Genomic DNA, 16,116 nt, shown 5'->3' with positions numbered 1-16,116 from the left:
AAACCTTTCCACCGACATATGGCTTCAAACACACCTCTGTGAGTCCACGCCGTGTGCCCATCAGCGGAGGAGGTCCACCTCCAACAGTGGATCCTGGGGCTGTAGCTCTCTGCTCCGTGGGGATGCAAAGGTCTCACTTCAGTGACGCAAATGGTCCTTTGGGGCATCTTTGCTCAGGGTGCCGGTGCTGAGTTTGACGCCAGCCGGGGTTTCCTGTGCCAAAGGAATAAGTGCTATCCTGGAAACGCTGCTAGGACACATGCAAGATACGGAGGTGATTGGTGACAGCCAGCATGGCTTCATTAAGGGCAAATCGTGCCTGACAAATTTGGTGGCCTTCTACGACGGGGTCACAGTGCTGGTGGATAAGGGAAGAGCAACTGATGTCATCTACCTGGACTTGTGCAAAGCATTTGACACCGTCCCACACAACATCCTTGTCTCTAAACTGGAGAGACATGGAGTTGATGGAGGGACCATTCGGTGAGTAAGGAATTGGCTGAATGGTTTCACTCAAAGAGTTGTGGTCAATGGCTCCATGTCCAAGTGGAGAGCAGTGACGAGTGGTGTCCTCAGGGGCTGGTGTTGGGACCAGCGCTGTTTAACATCTTTGTTGGGGACATGGACGGTGGGATCGAGTGCACCCCCAGCAAGTTCACCGATGACACCAAGCTGTGTGGTGTGGTCGACGTGCTGGAGGGAAGGGATGCGCCATCCAGAGGGACCTGGACAGGCTGGAGAGATGGACCAGTGCAAACCTCATGGAGTTCAACAAGGCCAAGTGCAAGGTCCTGCCCATGGGTCAGGCCAATCCCAAGCACAAACACAGGCTGGGTGAGGAGTGGATTGAGAGCAGCCCTGAGGAGAAGGACTTGGGGGGATTAGTGGACTGAAAACTGACTGTGAGGCAGCAATTTGTGCTCACAGCCCAGAAAGCCAACCGTGTCCTGGGCTGCATCAAGAGCAGTGTGGCCAGCAGGGCGAGGGAGGGGATTCTGCCCCTCTGCTCCATTCTCATGAGACCCCCCCTGCAGTGCTGTGTCCAGCTCTGGGGGCACCAACATCAGAAGGACACGGACCTGCTCGAGCGGGTCCAGAGGAGGGTCATGAAGATGCTCGGAGAGCTGGAGCACCCCCCTGTGAGGACAGGCTGAAAGAGTTGGGGGGATTCAGCTGGAGAAGAGAAGGCTCTGGAGAGACCTTAGAGCAGCCTTTCATTATAGAAAGGGAGCTTCTAAGAAAGGTGGAGAGAGATGTTTTACCAGGGTCTGTAGCGACAGGACAAGAGGCAACTGTTTTAAGATGAAAGAGGGTAGGTTTAGACTGGACAAAAGGAAGAAATATTTTACAATGGGGGTGGCAAGGCCCTGGCACAGGTTGCCCAGAGAAGTTGTGGCTGCCCCCTCCCTGGCAGTGTTCAAGGCCAGGTTGGACGGGGCTTTGGGCCACCTGGTCTAGTGGAAGGTGTCCCTGCCCATGGCAGGGGGGTTGGGACTAGATGATCTTTAAGGTCCCTTCCAACCCAAACCATCCTATGAGTCTATGATTGTGGCAGCTAAAGGTTTTTGATCCATGTGATGCTCCTGCCCTTGTTTTCAGACCCAGCTGCTTGTTTGGGAGAACAAGGACATGAAAGTGCCAGGTTTGATCCTTTGATTTGATTTTCCCCTTCTTTTCTGTTTTTTGTAGAATCATCTTCAGGAGATCAGACAGTTTTATCTCCACATTTCTCCCTTGCAGATCCCCCAGGAGATAAAGTAAAAAAACCCAGGGCCAGCACATGCAGTCAGAGGGAGCAGAGCCATAGGGCAGAGTGGCCACGGCACAACACCCAGCTCTTGCTGTCACCGAGTCACCCACAATTTATTTTTCCCCTGCTCTGAGCCCAGGTTTTGTTCACCGATGCCTCTGTTGTACTCAGGGATCTCTCTGCCCTCCTGAGCTCCTGAAAACATCCCTCCTCACCCCCTCAAGGTGGGGTAACGTGATGCTCATGGTCTCCAGCCTCACACAAGCCCATCTGCACGTAGAGCTGTAGCCTGCAAAGCAACAGATAAATTGTTTATTTCCCTATATTTGTGCCTCTTCTCCTTATATTTTGTCCCTGAAAGTGGGTGTGAAGGGCTTCTCTAAACAAAGCACGTGACCCCGCACTCCTGCACTGGGTTTTTACAGCTACTTGGCTTAGAATAAACATTTTTTTTGCTCTAGCCTGGAATCCTCTTTTTAAGGAGTCGCTGCCCATAGCTCCAGCCCCAGCAGATACTGCTGCTAAGCTATCATCCCTGAGAAACCTCCCGCAGCTCTCGCTGGCTTCAGTTGAGCAGTGGCCCCACTGAAAGCCCTGAGTTTTGTTACAGCTTTCTGAGGTGTTGCTGATCCCTGTAGGTGCTCCGGCTCCTCTAGGTGGTAGTGGTTGCAGATGGACAGGGCAAGCACATCACGAAATCATTTCTCAGCAAAGGGTGGGAGAATGCAGATTTCCTGGCATAATTTTCTGGCTGTCATGATTTATTGCAAATCTCTTCTGGTTATTATTTGCATTGTTACGTTTATCTGGTTTGATCTATTTTCATTGTTCTAAGGTGAAATCGGGGTGCTTTGTTTTGCTTCGGATGACTGATGGGTGAGGGTAGATTGTGTTCTGCCTCAGGCTCACCAGCATCAGGGTCCCTCCTGCCCACCCTCAGGTTCATTTGTGTGATGAGTTTCTGAGTGCAGGATATCTCTGTCTAACTTTCTTTCTGAGGACTGTTGGTGATGCTGGGAAAGCCCAGCCTGGCTCTCAGCTCACAGGAAAAGCTGCCGTGGAGTGGGTGCAAAACAGCAAGCCAGAGGTTGCAGGATGCTCTTGTCAACATCAGTTATTGGTGTCTTGCTACTTGGAGAGACTTGTGTCTCTGTTAGTGCTGCGTGGTATCAGGCAGAAAGTATTCATGTGCAGTTTTTTAATACAGGTTAGGAAAAACAATGGTTGAAGTACAGAATGGGTGATGTCTGCCACAGAGCCAGTCTGTGTTGGGTAGGGTACAAGTCCCAGCTTGCAAATCTCTGTTGAGCTGAGCAGCGAGGACTGAAGGACCTGTGCAGCAGGTACACTGCTGAGGCTCCAGCGCCAGAATTGGAGCCTGTCTCCATGAGGATCCCCTCATGAGTGCCCCGTGGTGTGCAGATACCTGGTACAGCTTCCCCCGTCTGCCTTGGGGAGGTACCTGGAGGAAGGGGCTTTGGGGTCATTGTGGATCTTTTCATGCACCAGCCAGTTGTCCAGAGGAATTCACCCCAGGTCAGAGCCCTGGGGCTGGGTTTTGCAGAGCTCCCTGCAGCAGAACAAATCCTACAGCCCAACAGAGAGGTGGCTGTGGGGAATTTGTGGCGATAAGGAGTCCTGTCCTCGGGTTGGTGGTGCCGGTGTGGGCTCCATCTCTGGGGAGGCTGCTTATTCCCTGACTGCTTTTCACCCCCTCCGTGTCCCAGGACTGATGTGAGCATTTGTGCCTTGTATTATAATTGTGTAAGGCAAGATTCAGGGAGAAGCCATGGGATTTAGAGGAGGACTGAGAGGCTGGCACATCACTTTTGCGGATGCAGTGAAAATCCCAGCTGGCGAATCAAACCCCAAACCAAAAAGGCCTGTAGGTGCCTTTTGGAGTGAACCTTTATTAAGGGTTCAGTGTGCAGAGACCCCAACGACTTTCATCCTCTTAGTCTGAGCACCATTCACCTCTCCAAAACATGCCAGGATTAACTTTTTTTCTGAAGGCTGCTCAGGATACAATCAGAAAACACCTTTTGCTTGAACTGCCTGAAAATATTTGCCACTTGCAGTGGAAGAAACCCATCGATTCAACCCTGCTTTTCCGTTTTCTTTAGCAGGCACCGTGTACTCCATCTGTGTAAGTGGACCACAGTGTTCCAAGGATAAAAATTACATGTAATATGAGATAAAGAATCAGGCAAAATATTTACGTAATGAAATCTTAATGATAGTTCTAAAGGTCTGCGGGAGGGCATGGCAGAAAAGAAACACTCCTCTTGCTGGCTTGTCACAGGGGGGACAGATGCACCGATACACTCACAGGAGTAGGAAAAACGGGGCTTTATGAGGAGATTTGATCTGCCCTTTCTAGCAAAAAAAATCTACCAAATGGTATCAAGTGATTTACAGGATCTAATCTGATCACAGCTGTCTTAATTATTTGTCAGCTTTACATGGAAATGGTTTCCCTTTGTTTTGAAGTAGTAAACATCCTCCGTAATCCTCAAACCCCAGCGGCTGCTGATGTATGGAAACCAGAGAGCGATGCTGACCTAAACCACCGAGGGCCCCGAGCGTCACAGGCTGCAGCTGGGAGCGGATCCAAATTCATCCCATACTTCACTGGCGGATCCATCTCTGGCATCCTGGCTGGGGCTGGGACAGCTATAAGGGCCAGTCACAAATGTGGTAAGAAAGCCAAATTTTCTGAGAGGAAAAGACAATTCAGATTCAGGCTCCAATTCCAGCCTAATATTTGGCCAGGCGAGGTAGGCTGCTTTGTTGTCCTTATCCAGCAACTAAATGTAGCTGGAGTTTTTCATATTACATATCGAAATGTCTCTTTAATACATGTACTTTATCAGAGCTCTCAGTGGCCAAATCTGATAAAAGGAAATTTCATCTGGAGTTAGACAATCTCTTGAGTGATCCTGAATAACAAGTGATACCAAAATATGAAATTATTGCTTCATTTTTAGCAGAAGTAACTCGGTAGGTGATCTCTTTGCAGAAATGTTAAAATCAGTCAAGCATAGTTTGGGTGGTGTTTTAAAATAACTTGTAGTCACAAGCACTTAGTGTGTTTTGTGTGTGTGTTAGGGACAGAGCAGCCAAGGCCACCTGTATCTTGGAGAATTCAAATAAGAGCAGCTGGTACCTAAATTGTTGTGTTCTGGCTGCGGCCCTCTGAGGCGCCCTGTGCTGATGTACGGGGATGGAGCAGAGGAGGTGTTCCCTCTGCTTTTCTCATCTGCATACTCAACCCTGGTTGTATCCTAAATTCAGTGAGGGAGAGGGCACGGGACAACGGATGGGGCGAGCACTGCCCAACTTGTCCCCCTGGACTGGGGGAAGTCAGGTCACTGCACACCCGTGTCTCACCTTGATTATCAACAGTATTTTTTCCCTGAGCTGGCTGTATTTTTCCCAACCTGGCTGTACTGGGTGTATCACAGTGGAGCCTTGGTCACAGCTCAGCTGCAGGGTACTGCTGCTGCAGAAGCAGAACGGATGCGCTCAGAAGCTTCCATGTGGCTCCCGATGCTGAGCCCAGCAGGTTCGCTGTGACCATTCCTGCAAGGAACATTTGCTGCATTTGCTGCGTATTTACTGAGGAAACTGTGCAGTGGGAGGTGTTTGTCTTCCCCCGGAGCTGGACAAGTGTGATCGCAGTGGGGAAGGGTATTGCAGACCCCTCCAGTGCCCCGCTAGCACCGCGCCACACTGATGGAGGTGCTGCATGGACCTTTCTCTTCTGGAGCTCCAGCAGCTGCAGGAGTACCTGCTCTGTTGGGATTATTTGGTATTGTTTCCCCATGTAGGCAAGCCCTACAGCCCAGCAATCAGGGGCTTTTCTGCAGCAAAGACTCTTCTCCAGTTGTGTCCTGAGCGGCAGCAAAAGACAAGCAGGGGTTTGTGCCACGGGACGGTGCAGAGGCACATCCCTCCTTCGTGAAAGTTTACTGCCACAGGGAAGAGTGTTTATATGACCATGGAAAGAGCAGCCTGGCAGTGCTGCAAGGGGAGCTGAAAAGTGAGGAGAGAGATGGGGTTTTTTTCTTTCTTTTTAAAAGTAATTTCCATGAAGGCTGGATGTTTTTCCAGACAAGCTTTCTGGGCACTTCCACAACAGGACTGCATTCAGCCCTCGTTATTTCCTGAGGAGGCAGAAGCTGAGGTCGTTCCTATCGGCTCTGCAGACTTGTGATCCTTTTGCTGTCTGTGAAGTAGTAGCCTGAATATGATGACAGAGAAAAAAAAAATACAATAACCGTCCCCTCCCCTTTCCAACCCAAGCCCTTGCCAAAGCAATAAAAAACTTTAAACAATAGCCAGTCATGACATAAACCAGTCCTTGAGCAGCCTGCCAAAATTCACCTCAAGAAAGTAGGTCCAAAAATAAACACTAACCTATAAAAAGCTCCACAGACTTCAAGATAGTCTTCCCGTTGTGCTAATTGCTTTCACATCTGGCTCAGAAATGAGGAGTGTATACGAGTATGGAGAGGCCACCAATAACTCACTTCAGCTAAGCGCAAAAGCATGTGCGTAGCATCAATCATGCGAGCCATCTATTTCTACTCAGCAGTTCTCAGATGCTGGGGCTCAGTTTTAAGTTTGTGTTTAAATTGCACTGAAGTAACGGGGCTGGTCGTGATGTTAAAAAACAGCACATGGGTAAACGCTTTCATGGGTGGGATATTTCAAGGTGAATATAGAGAAACTGGTTTCATTTCCCTTTTTCCCCTTCCATCAGTTATCAGACCACAGTGCCATCAGCTGTGAAGTTTTTGCCTGGCGTCCTCCTTGGAAAGAAGTCAGCCCCCAGGGTAGCTGGAAGGTTGCACCTTCGAGAAATCAAGGGCTATGGCAAGATGGGGCATAAAAAGGAAAACTAGCTGGGGACGGTGTCATAAGGCCTTTTCTGTGTGCCAAGGAGGTGACCCCAAAACGTGACCTTGCGTGAACTTGGTTGGAAGAACAAAACTCCCATCAGCTTCTGACAGGTCCCAGGGAGGCAGAGATGTGGTGCGATGCTCTGCATCCTCTGCTCTGGGCACACGTTCATCTTGTCTCATGCCGATGTCTAGACCTTTTATGTGGCTGTGAATCCGTGGGTGTGCATAAGGCTGTCTCCTACTTACTTGTACAATCGCTTGCTTCCTATTTGTTTGTGTAGCTGATTGAATTTTATGGTGTGAACAACTCCTTTGCTTGCTGGATGCAATTTAAAGGACGCCTTCCTCACAGTCGTGGACTTTGTGGTGAGGCCAATCTAGAGAGCAGAATCCAGACCCCCCACAAGCCCATGGTGTATTGGAGTGACTACAGGGAGGCTTTCCCTGAAATCACTGGGTTTTATTTCCAATAGTTCCTTGGGCACTGCTGAGAACATCACCACTAAATTATTAAATTTTCTGAGATCACGATTGCTGTGATTACATGAGTTATCTGTGTCTTAACCTTGTGGATGTGCAGAGCAGCCTGCCCTGAGCACCTGTGGTTTGGTGCTTGTGACTCATCACGAGAGCTCAAGGAGGGATTTGTAATGATTTATTCATGACACATTTATTGTTTGGAAAGCTCAATCAAACGCTACTATGGTTAGACTGAATAATTCATCTGCCAGTCTACTTTTTGATCTTTTTATTCGTTTCTCTCTTCGTTAAGAGCCTCATTTTCGGAGGTGACGATCACCTTAGTTTAGAGGCAATTTTCCATGCGTTATATCTTTGGAAACCAAAACTTCAAGGGTAGGTTTTCAGTGGTCTGGCCTTGCTGAAGGACTAAGTGGGTTTTTGAGAGAGACTGGGTTCATCTGCCCTGGGTCAGTTAGATGTCCAAGTCTGTGTATTGCTCTGTGCATCTCTTCTGGAACACCGAAGAAATGCAACTTCCTTCACACCATTTGCCTAATCCTAAAATAAGCATCTAAGATAGTTCAGATAATGGCCTCTGGAGAGGCCTCTTTCTTCCTACTGACTGTAAAGGAGAATTATTTAGGTTGCAATGACTAGACTTAGGTGACTCCTGTTCAGTATGTCCCCCATGGGCCAAACTGGGGCAAGTGGGCTCCTATTACATGTCACATGTGAGCTCCAGGGCAGTTTTGTGTGAGGACAGAGGTATGTCAGTGTAAAATGGCATTTGCATCTCCACACAGAGGGTCTTGCTGGTTTAACTCCGTCATTTTCCCAGTGCCTTTGAGAAATTTGGTAAAATGTCTTCCTGTAAACAAGAGCTGATCCCTCAGCTCTGAGGCAGGCTGGAGGTGGGATGTGCTCACTCTGTCAGGATGAGGGTACGAGGGGGGCAGGAGTGGCCACCCCTGCCCTTGCACCAGGGAAATGAGGGGGTGGTGGGCAGGACAGGGCAGAGGTTTTGCTTTGCCTCCCCTCGCTGCAGCCTGCCTGTGTCCACTTGCAGTTGGCTCAAACGTATCCCCTGAGTTTACTGGTAGAAAGTCAGGGTGGAAAAGGAGATGTGAACTTCGGCAGAAAATGCAGCTTCTGGGAAAACAATCACTAACCCCCTCAAGAATGTTAAAAAAACCCCTGCACATGAAACACATACATAAGGAATGATTCACTTAGGTAACTCACTGATTTATGCAAAATATTTGGGCTGTTGCTCACGCCTCTTTCAGGGCAACAGGGTACATACAGCACGCGTCCACCTAGGAGAAAGGAAAGGTTTCACAACACACGTTTTAAACAGTTTTTCTGTAGATAGCTCCTGTGTCAGAACTGAGCGCGGGATGGGACTGCACATACTGATGTGCTGACAACATGAGGTGGTTTCTCAGGCCTTCGCCAACACGTGAAGACTGTCCCAGCTGCATTGCAGCATTGACTGTGGGCTGATTCTTCTCTACCTTATGCTATATTTACTCCAGTACAGGCTCACGGACATCACAGAGGTCATCCCACCTTAAACCAGAGCAAGGGGGAGGAGTCAGGTCCTGCTGGGGCAACCTGTTGATGGGACTGCATTTTTGTAGCCACTTAAGGATACCAAGGAAGTGACTCCAATTACCACAAATTTGAATTTGATTGCCCCTTGTATGTGGATATTTGCCCTGCTGAGGCTCAGCTGTCTATCTGCAGAGTGCAGGGGGGTGCCTGCCAGCAGACTGGGGAGCTGGGTTTTCTAAGAAGTCCAACCAGCAGGATGGTGGCACTTCCAGGTGCTGCACAGGGCTGTGGAGGAGCCAGCACAAACACTTGAGCTTCTCCAAAATGGGAGGACACAAGCTCTTCAAGGGGCTGTTGGCAGAGGAAAGGAGAGGCCCAGATGATCTCCAGTGGCTGCCCATATCCAAAGCTGGCCAACCTTCTCAGCCTCCTCTGCCTCTCCTCTGCTTCTCCTCCAGGTTTGGTGTCCGACCCCTCAGCCCTCCTCCTGCCAGTCCCAGCCTCTGGTGTGGCAGTGGGGGGCTCAGTGACGGCCATAACCATCTTTTTCCTCTGGCCACGTGCAGAGATCAAAGCAGCCCAGGCCTCACCTCGAGAGTCCTTGCCCCTCTGTGCTCTATGGTCAACTCATCATTTTCACCAGAACACAGGAAACCCAGTAAAACCCTGGAAAGTCTCATGTGTGTCCCGACCAGATGGAACCTGCTGCAGGTCCATGCCCACGGCTTGGGCATGAAAAAAAAAAAAATCCTGAAGCCTGTCTGAATCCCTAAAGTAGCCCTGGGCCAGAGGGGAGCATGCGCTGCCTGTTAGCATCCTTGTATTTAGTGTGACAGCACGGGATGCACCACACATGGTTTAATTTTTTTTTAATTGTGCATGAATTAATGTGAATTTTGAAAATTACTCTGCTATTGAATAGACAATTGATCTCTTTTAGGCAGGTACAGTGTTTATAGGAGAGTGAGGAATATTCAAAAGTGGTGTAAAACTGTGACTGGGCAATGTTATGGGTACATGTAAACTCATGATGGATACTATAAAAGACCTGGATCTGGATATTTTCAGAAGGGTGCTTATGATCCAGTCTAATGCTGTATTAATAGACAGCAAAAATGTAGAGCTGCGACAGAAAGATTGACAGCTTTGGGCAGTAGATTTTGTATTTAGGTATCTAAATGTGTGCCTTGAAATTCCAGTTTAGTCGACTAGGCACACCTGGGCTGACGTGCTGAAAATTGGCACCCCTGCTTCATCAGCCTCACATTTTCACCCTTGTTTTTTGATTATGAGCTAAAATGGTCAAGGCTTCAGAACAAACAATGTTCTCACGTGTCTGTCAAAACTGGATATGCCCCACCAGAACCAGGACTGGTAGTTTTGTAATTTTAGTGAATTTGCTGCTGTTGGAGTTGTAGTCACAGTTAAGGAACACCCTGTACTTGGCACTGGTGAGGCCGCCCCTCGATGAGTGGGTTCAGTTTTGGGCCCCTCACTCCAAAAAGGCCATTGAATGACTCGAGCGTGTCCAGAGAAGGGCAACGGAGCTGGTGCAGGGTCTGGAGCACAGGTCTGATGGGGAGCGGCTGAGGGAACTGGGGGGGTTTAGTGTGGAGAAGAGGAGGCTGAGGGGAGACCTCATGGCCCTCTACAACTACCTGAAAGGAGGGTGCAGAGAGCTGGAGATGAGCCTCTTTAATCAAGTAATAAGTGATAGGACAAGAGGTAATGGCCTCAAGTTGCGCCAGGGCAGGTTTAGACTGGCTCTTAGGAAGGATTTCTTTGCAGAAGGGGTTGTTGGGCGTTGGAATGGGCTGCCCAGGGAGGTGGTGGAGTCCCCATCCCTGGAGGTGTTCAAGAGTCGGGTTGACCCAGCGCTGAGGGATCTGGTGGAGTTGGGATCTGTCAGTGCTGGGTTAATGGTTGGACTGGATGATCTTCAAGGTCCCTTCCAACCGAGATGTTTCTGTGATTCTGTGATTCTGTGAATAGTCTACTTAATTCGGTGTGGTACCCAGAGCATGAGGGATTGGGGGACCACTTACTGTGTGCAGCTGATAACTTCTTTCTTGAGAGTCACTTAGCTTGTGAGTTTGATGGTTTTACCTGTGTCAGTTCTCCTCATCTTTGTAGCTTTTAGGTATGTTATTAGGCCTTCACTTGAAAAGCCACTCCAGACGCTATGGTGGGACCAAAGCTTCATTCATTTTGATGTCCCCAGCTGTCCCTCTGCATCGCGGTGTTACGGGTGCTTCCCCAGAAGGCGCTGGTCTGTGTGCTTTGCAGAGCACCCATGGGCCATTTACAACATTACCTAATTATTATTGCTTAATTTAGCAAAAACTTCAAAAACCATGTGGTTGCCTACAACAATTAGTGGTGTCCCTCATCGTGCAGTGATTCATCTGATCAAAATTAGCTCTGGGCAGGGAGAGGGGGTAGATGGAGGGTGGGTGCGTGCAAGGACCAGAGAGCGGGGCTGGTCTGAGGGTGTGTGCGTGTCCCGTCGAGGGGCAGAGGTTGGCTTGCTTTAATTGAAATTATTTGATCTGCTTTAGCTATAGAAAAGCAACTTGTGTGCTGAACTTTTTATTTTGGTTTGATTAAGTTGATTCTTCACCCGGCTAGAGCAAGACGTGTGTTTAAAGTGGAATCAAAGTGTGCTAAACTTTGTATACACAAAACAGTTTGGGTTATTTTTTATGTCAGATCTTTGGCAACAGGGGCACAGCTTTCTCATGGAGGCCAGCACACAGAGAGCAGGAGCGGTGGGGCAGGGTGTCACTGTGCTCACGAGAAGCTGTAAAACATTTTGTTACAGCCTCAGTCCCCAGCTTCAATAGCTGGGAGTATGAGAGGAACCTGAAAAAGGCTATTGAGAAGACAGAATTATCAGCTTGAGTGTTTGATGAGCACATAGCTCACAGTTAATCTAAAGCGGTAAAATGAAGCAAATGAAAATGTTTCCTCTGGATAAAGTGGGACAGAGAGGTCCTCCCAGCAGGCCTGATGGGTGTTTTCAGAAGGTGGAAAGAAACCTCCTTGGGTTAGCCGGTGTGGCTGCACTAACCACCACCGGCACTACTGGGCTCCTCCTGTTTCAGTGCCTTTTCTCAGGGTAAAGCCTGAAATAAATGGGGAAGGGCCCAGTCCCAGGAAACACTCCCGATGTCCCTGGGTGACTGGTGCTGTGTGAGGCTGTGCCATGGTGGGGCTCCTGGGGACGCTGTGCTTCTCCTCACCTGGGGTGCCAGCACCCCCACCCTGGGGCACCCGCCCACCCCAGCAAGGCCTGTGCTTGGCCACGGGCTGGCCCAGGAGCACCAGTGCTGGCACTGGGTTGCCCAGTGAGGGCACTGGTTTTCTCATCAGGAGTACTGGTTTGCCCAGGGGTGGCACTAGGATGCCCAAGGTTGCCTATTGATGGCACCGGAGGTTGTTCAGAGATGGGATCGAGCTGCCCAGCAAAGGCACTATGTTGCACAGAGTCAGCACTGGTGGCCCTGGGTTGCCTTATGGAGAGCACTGGGTTGCCAGTGGCTGCATCAGGTTGCCATAGCAGCTGCTGGGAGTTGCCAGGGCAGAACCCCTGTCACTGAGCACCCTGCAGCTGTGGCAACGCTCCCCTGGTGATGTGTCACTGATGCACCGCAGATGCTGCAGCACCTGGCAGTGCTGCCATCGAGCCCAACAGCACAGCGGTGAGTGCAGCCCCCCCGGGCACCCCCAAACCCTGGAGTGCACCCCGCACCTGGGGTGAGTGTGTGCTTTAACTGGGAGGGGAGGACTAAAAAAGCAAGTATTTCTCCTGATCCCTCCCAATATTTCTTCTATTGTCCAAATGTACCCAAACTAGGTGGTTGGCAGCTCCCAGCATGTGTCCATGTTCGGGGGTGGTACAAAGTGTCACCCTGGGATGGTTTCTCCCTTTTAAATGCAGAAGCATTTATTTCAGCTGGAAATGCAGGGAAAAGTAACCCGGGTCCATTCCCAAGGTTTTTTCCTCCCTTTCTTAAATGTGTGTCTGTCAGTATCTGAAAGGGAATAATTTATTTGCAGGGGTGGGAGCCAGGGAAGCTGTCTCCCACCCTCTGAATGCTGTTTCTCAGGTATAAATAAGTGGCACAGAGCTAGGGAAAGCGCAGTCGCTTCTCCCTAGCAGGGACAAAAGGGCTGAAGTGACTGGTTTGTGGGAACCGGCACACACAGTGGTTTTTGTTGGACCTGAGCACAGACATTTCGTCCTCGGTTCTGCCAAACTGGCTCAGAGGGTCGTGTTTGTGAAAGCGCTTTTGCTAAATTTGAGGGTGTGAGTTTCCTGCTGCCGATCCCACAGCCTCTTCGGCCAGGCTGGATCCTGGGCTGAGACTCAGTGCCCGCAGCGATGCCGCTCTCAAGTCAGGTACTGGGGCAGCCCATGCCAGCATGGCCAAAATTGGGCAAGGCTTGAAAATACAGTCCTCAAAGTTCAATGATTTCCCAGCTGCAGGCTGTGCACTTTTCCCCTCTGACTCATCCCTATTTTTCTCCAATTTGCCCTAGCTAAAGAACCTGTTATTCTCCTGCATTTGCCATTCGTTTATTTAATAGCTGTGTTTTGAGACACATCTGAATGCAACAAACCGTTACAGGCATCAGTGTTGCGAAAAGTCTCTCAGGTCACCTGTCCCCATAGCTGGATGTTGGCAAACGTGCAGTTTAATGAGTTGTCCGCTCGTCACCTGGTGTGAACGGGCATGGCTCCAAGAGAGTCAAGGGGCTGCGAGCGTCTGGCACTGAAGAGGGTTACCATGGGTGTGCAGTAACAGCAGCGCACAGGCAGAGCCTGCCTGTCTCTGTGCCTCTCCCATCTACCACCTTTTAAGCTTTCCAGTAGGAAAGCGGGAGTCCTCGGTCCTGTCCTTGTGCAGAAAGAGGCGTTCCTTGTTGCAGAGGTGACTAAAACGAAAGAAACCCTCTTTCCAAAGGTTTTAATGATTTTAAAAATAAGCCAGTCTCTCTCAGCTCACCTACAAGTGCAAAGCGATCAGAGTAGCCCGGGAGGAGCAGTTAAACCTATACCCGTGGGATTGCTTCTGTGGATGCTTTGTTCTAGAATAAAAGCAAGTTTATTTCATGCAAACATCCCATTTTTAAAGGAATGGAGTTGGTTTCATGCTGTAACAAATAGGATTTAGATTCAGCACGTGCTTCATGTCAAACCCCCCTCCCATCCAGGGATCTTGCTGTAGCACACCAGTGTCCTCATCTTTCACTGGGGCTCTGAGCTCAGCTGGGAGCAGTGGGGACGGGACGGTGTTAGGGGAAGGACACGTCCCTGCAACACGGCAGCTGGCTGCAACAGCCCTAGGGACTTATTCTGCCAGTGGGTGACACCTGTAACCACGCAAGAACTTCATACCGAGCACAGCATACGCCCCTGAGTGTTTGTCCTCAGATTAGGGGTGGTAGGTACATTTGGTGGTCCTCTGCATTATATTTCTGATAATAATTGACTGATAACCTTGACCTGAAAAGAACAATAGCACTCACAGTGCCGCAAGCAGTTATTGGTAGCAAAATCTTCCTGTGTGACCATTCCTCCTAGGGTTACTGCAAGGCTGGTGTTTACAAGCTGCTCTGAAAAGACTTTGTAGGATATCTCCTTTCCAAGCACGTTTATGTTACATCGGGTGAGCCATTGACATTTTTCTTCCTTTGCAAGTCAAGAGATGTCTGTTCATTTTAGGTTGAAACAGGCAGGGGGTTTTCAAATTTGGATATAGTCCTGCAAAGTTCAGCTCACCTGCAGACTCCTCACTCGAGCGTTTAGTGTAAGTGAAGATAGAGATGATGAGGATGGAGTCCCTTGCCTGCAAATAATGCTGGGTTGGTAGCAGCTGTGTGTCCAAAGCTATCAGGGCTGGTAATGGAACTTTTAAAGAGAAAATTACATCTGGAGCGCTGTAAGATCAGCAGATACACCGGCCAAAAGAAACAAATGAACAGCAGAGAATCAGCAACTACAGTTTCACTGGATTGACGGATTTAAGGAAAATGAAGGCGTAATATCTGTCATTCTCCTTAGCAGCCGTGATTTGTTTCTCTCCTCATTTCAAGACCTGACGCTAGATACTAACAACAAAGTCAGATCCTTATATATACAAATGCTTGGGGTATGTTGTCAGAAGGGATTTGCTTTCAAGAGTTTTAGGCCCGTACAGGCAATGTGTGGGTGCTGTATGTGTCGCTGTTTGTATTATAAGTTGTGTGTGTTGCTGTAAGAAGTATCGCAAGTGCAGGAGCTTACTGAGTGAGGTTGTCTTCTTCTGTCTCCTTAGTGCAGGACACGTACCTGAATAGCAGTGTTCAAGAATGGAGCTGACTGGCTCTCCCTTAACAGCAACATATGCCCGTCCAAGATCAACACCTACCAAGTTTCTGCCTGCTATCAGCACCATGGCTTCAAGCTATAAGAACCATTTTCCTTACCACCCCTTGCCTCAGAGGTTCAGCCTCCCCCCGCTGCCCAGCACCTCCTATAAAACAGCTGCCATCAACCCATCTTTGGCTCCCTCCTCCACACTCTCCCAGGGGTTAACCCCTAGCAAGATGAATGATTTTGTTTCCAACAGAACAACCCCCTTCACCCAGTACACCCCTGATGACTGGTACAGGTCCAACCTGACCAACTACAAAGAGTCGGAGACTTCCCGGCGCAATGCAGAGCGTCTGAGAGTTGATACCTCCCGCATGATTCAGGATAAATATCAGCAGACAAAGAAGACCCAAGCAGAAAGCACCAAAAGCCTGGGAGAACGTGTCAATGATATAGAATTTTGGAAGTCAGAGCTCTGCCATGAGCTGGATGAGATGATTGGGGAGACCAACGCACTCACAGACGTGAAGAAACAACTGGAGAGAGCCTTGGCTGAGACAGAGGCCCCTCTCCAGGTAAGCACCCTGTCCAGAGGGCTGCAAGCTGTAGCCTGCTGCTGAAACATCTGCTGCCCTTCAAATGTCTGATTAAGTTTCATTACAGCTCTGTAACGTCTAGAAAGTTTTTATTAAGAGACCATTAGCTGGGTTAGTAGTAAACAAATCCCATGCATCTGCTGCATCCCCTATCAGCATATACTGAGCACATCAGAACAGTATTTGCTTAACCAAATATTTTTATAAGCGGTATATCCAGAATGCGGGTTTGGGAGACAAAAGCCCATGTCTTACGATGAGGCTCTGGCGAGGTCAGCATCAAGCCTGACACAGGTCCCTGCTGCGGTTGCACCAGGGACATGTGTGCTTCCTCATGTTGATTTAATGCTGATGTTGCAGCTCGGTTGCTTGTTGTCAGCTAAACCAGCTGCCCTGGGCACTTTTTTCTCCTGCTGTCATCTCTGTGCCCACTTATAATTTCTTTTCTTATGTTACTTGATGTGGGGACCATCCCCGTTGGGAGCCCCG

At 49.3% G+C, this 16,116-nt stretch overlaps 1 protein-coding gene across 2 annotated transcripts in view; it reads left to right on the top strand.

Moving 5' to 3' along the window:
• The window catches only part of TEKT3 (tektin 3), an 84,491-nt gene that overhangs the window by 61,765 nt on the left and 6,610 nt on the right, over positions 1 to 16,116 (top strand). For both annotated transcript variants that reach the window (XM_074889022.1, XM_074889023.1), the window contains exon 2: positions 14,994 to 15,606. In XM_074889022.1, coding sequence (XP_074745123.1) covers positions 15,028 to 15,606 — 579 coding nt within the window. In that variant the 5' untranslated portion in view covers positions 14,994 to 15,027. The remainder of the gene's footprint in view (positions 1 to 14,993; positions 15,607 to 16,116) is intronic.

This window comes from Strix uralensis, chromosome 19 (genome assembly GCF_047716275.1).
Source record: "Strix uralensis isolate ZFMK-TIS-50842 chromosome 19, bStrUra1, whole genome shotgun sequence".
In the NCBI taxonomy this organism is placed as follows: Eukaryota; Metazoa; Chordata; class Aves; order Strigiformes; family Strigidae; genus Strix; species Strix uralensis.
Note: the sequence above shows the minus strand (reverse complement) of the source record. Positions and strands in the feature narration are given on the sequence as shown.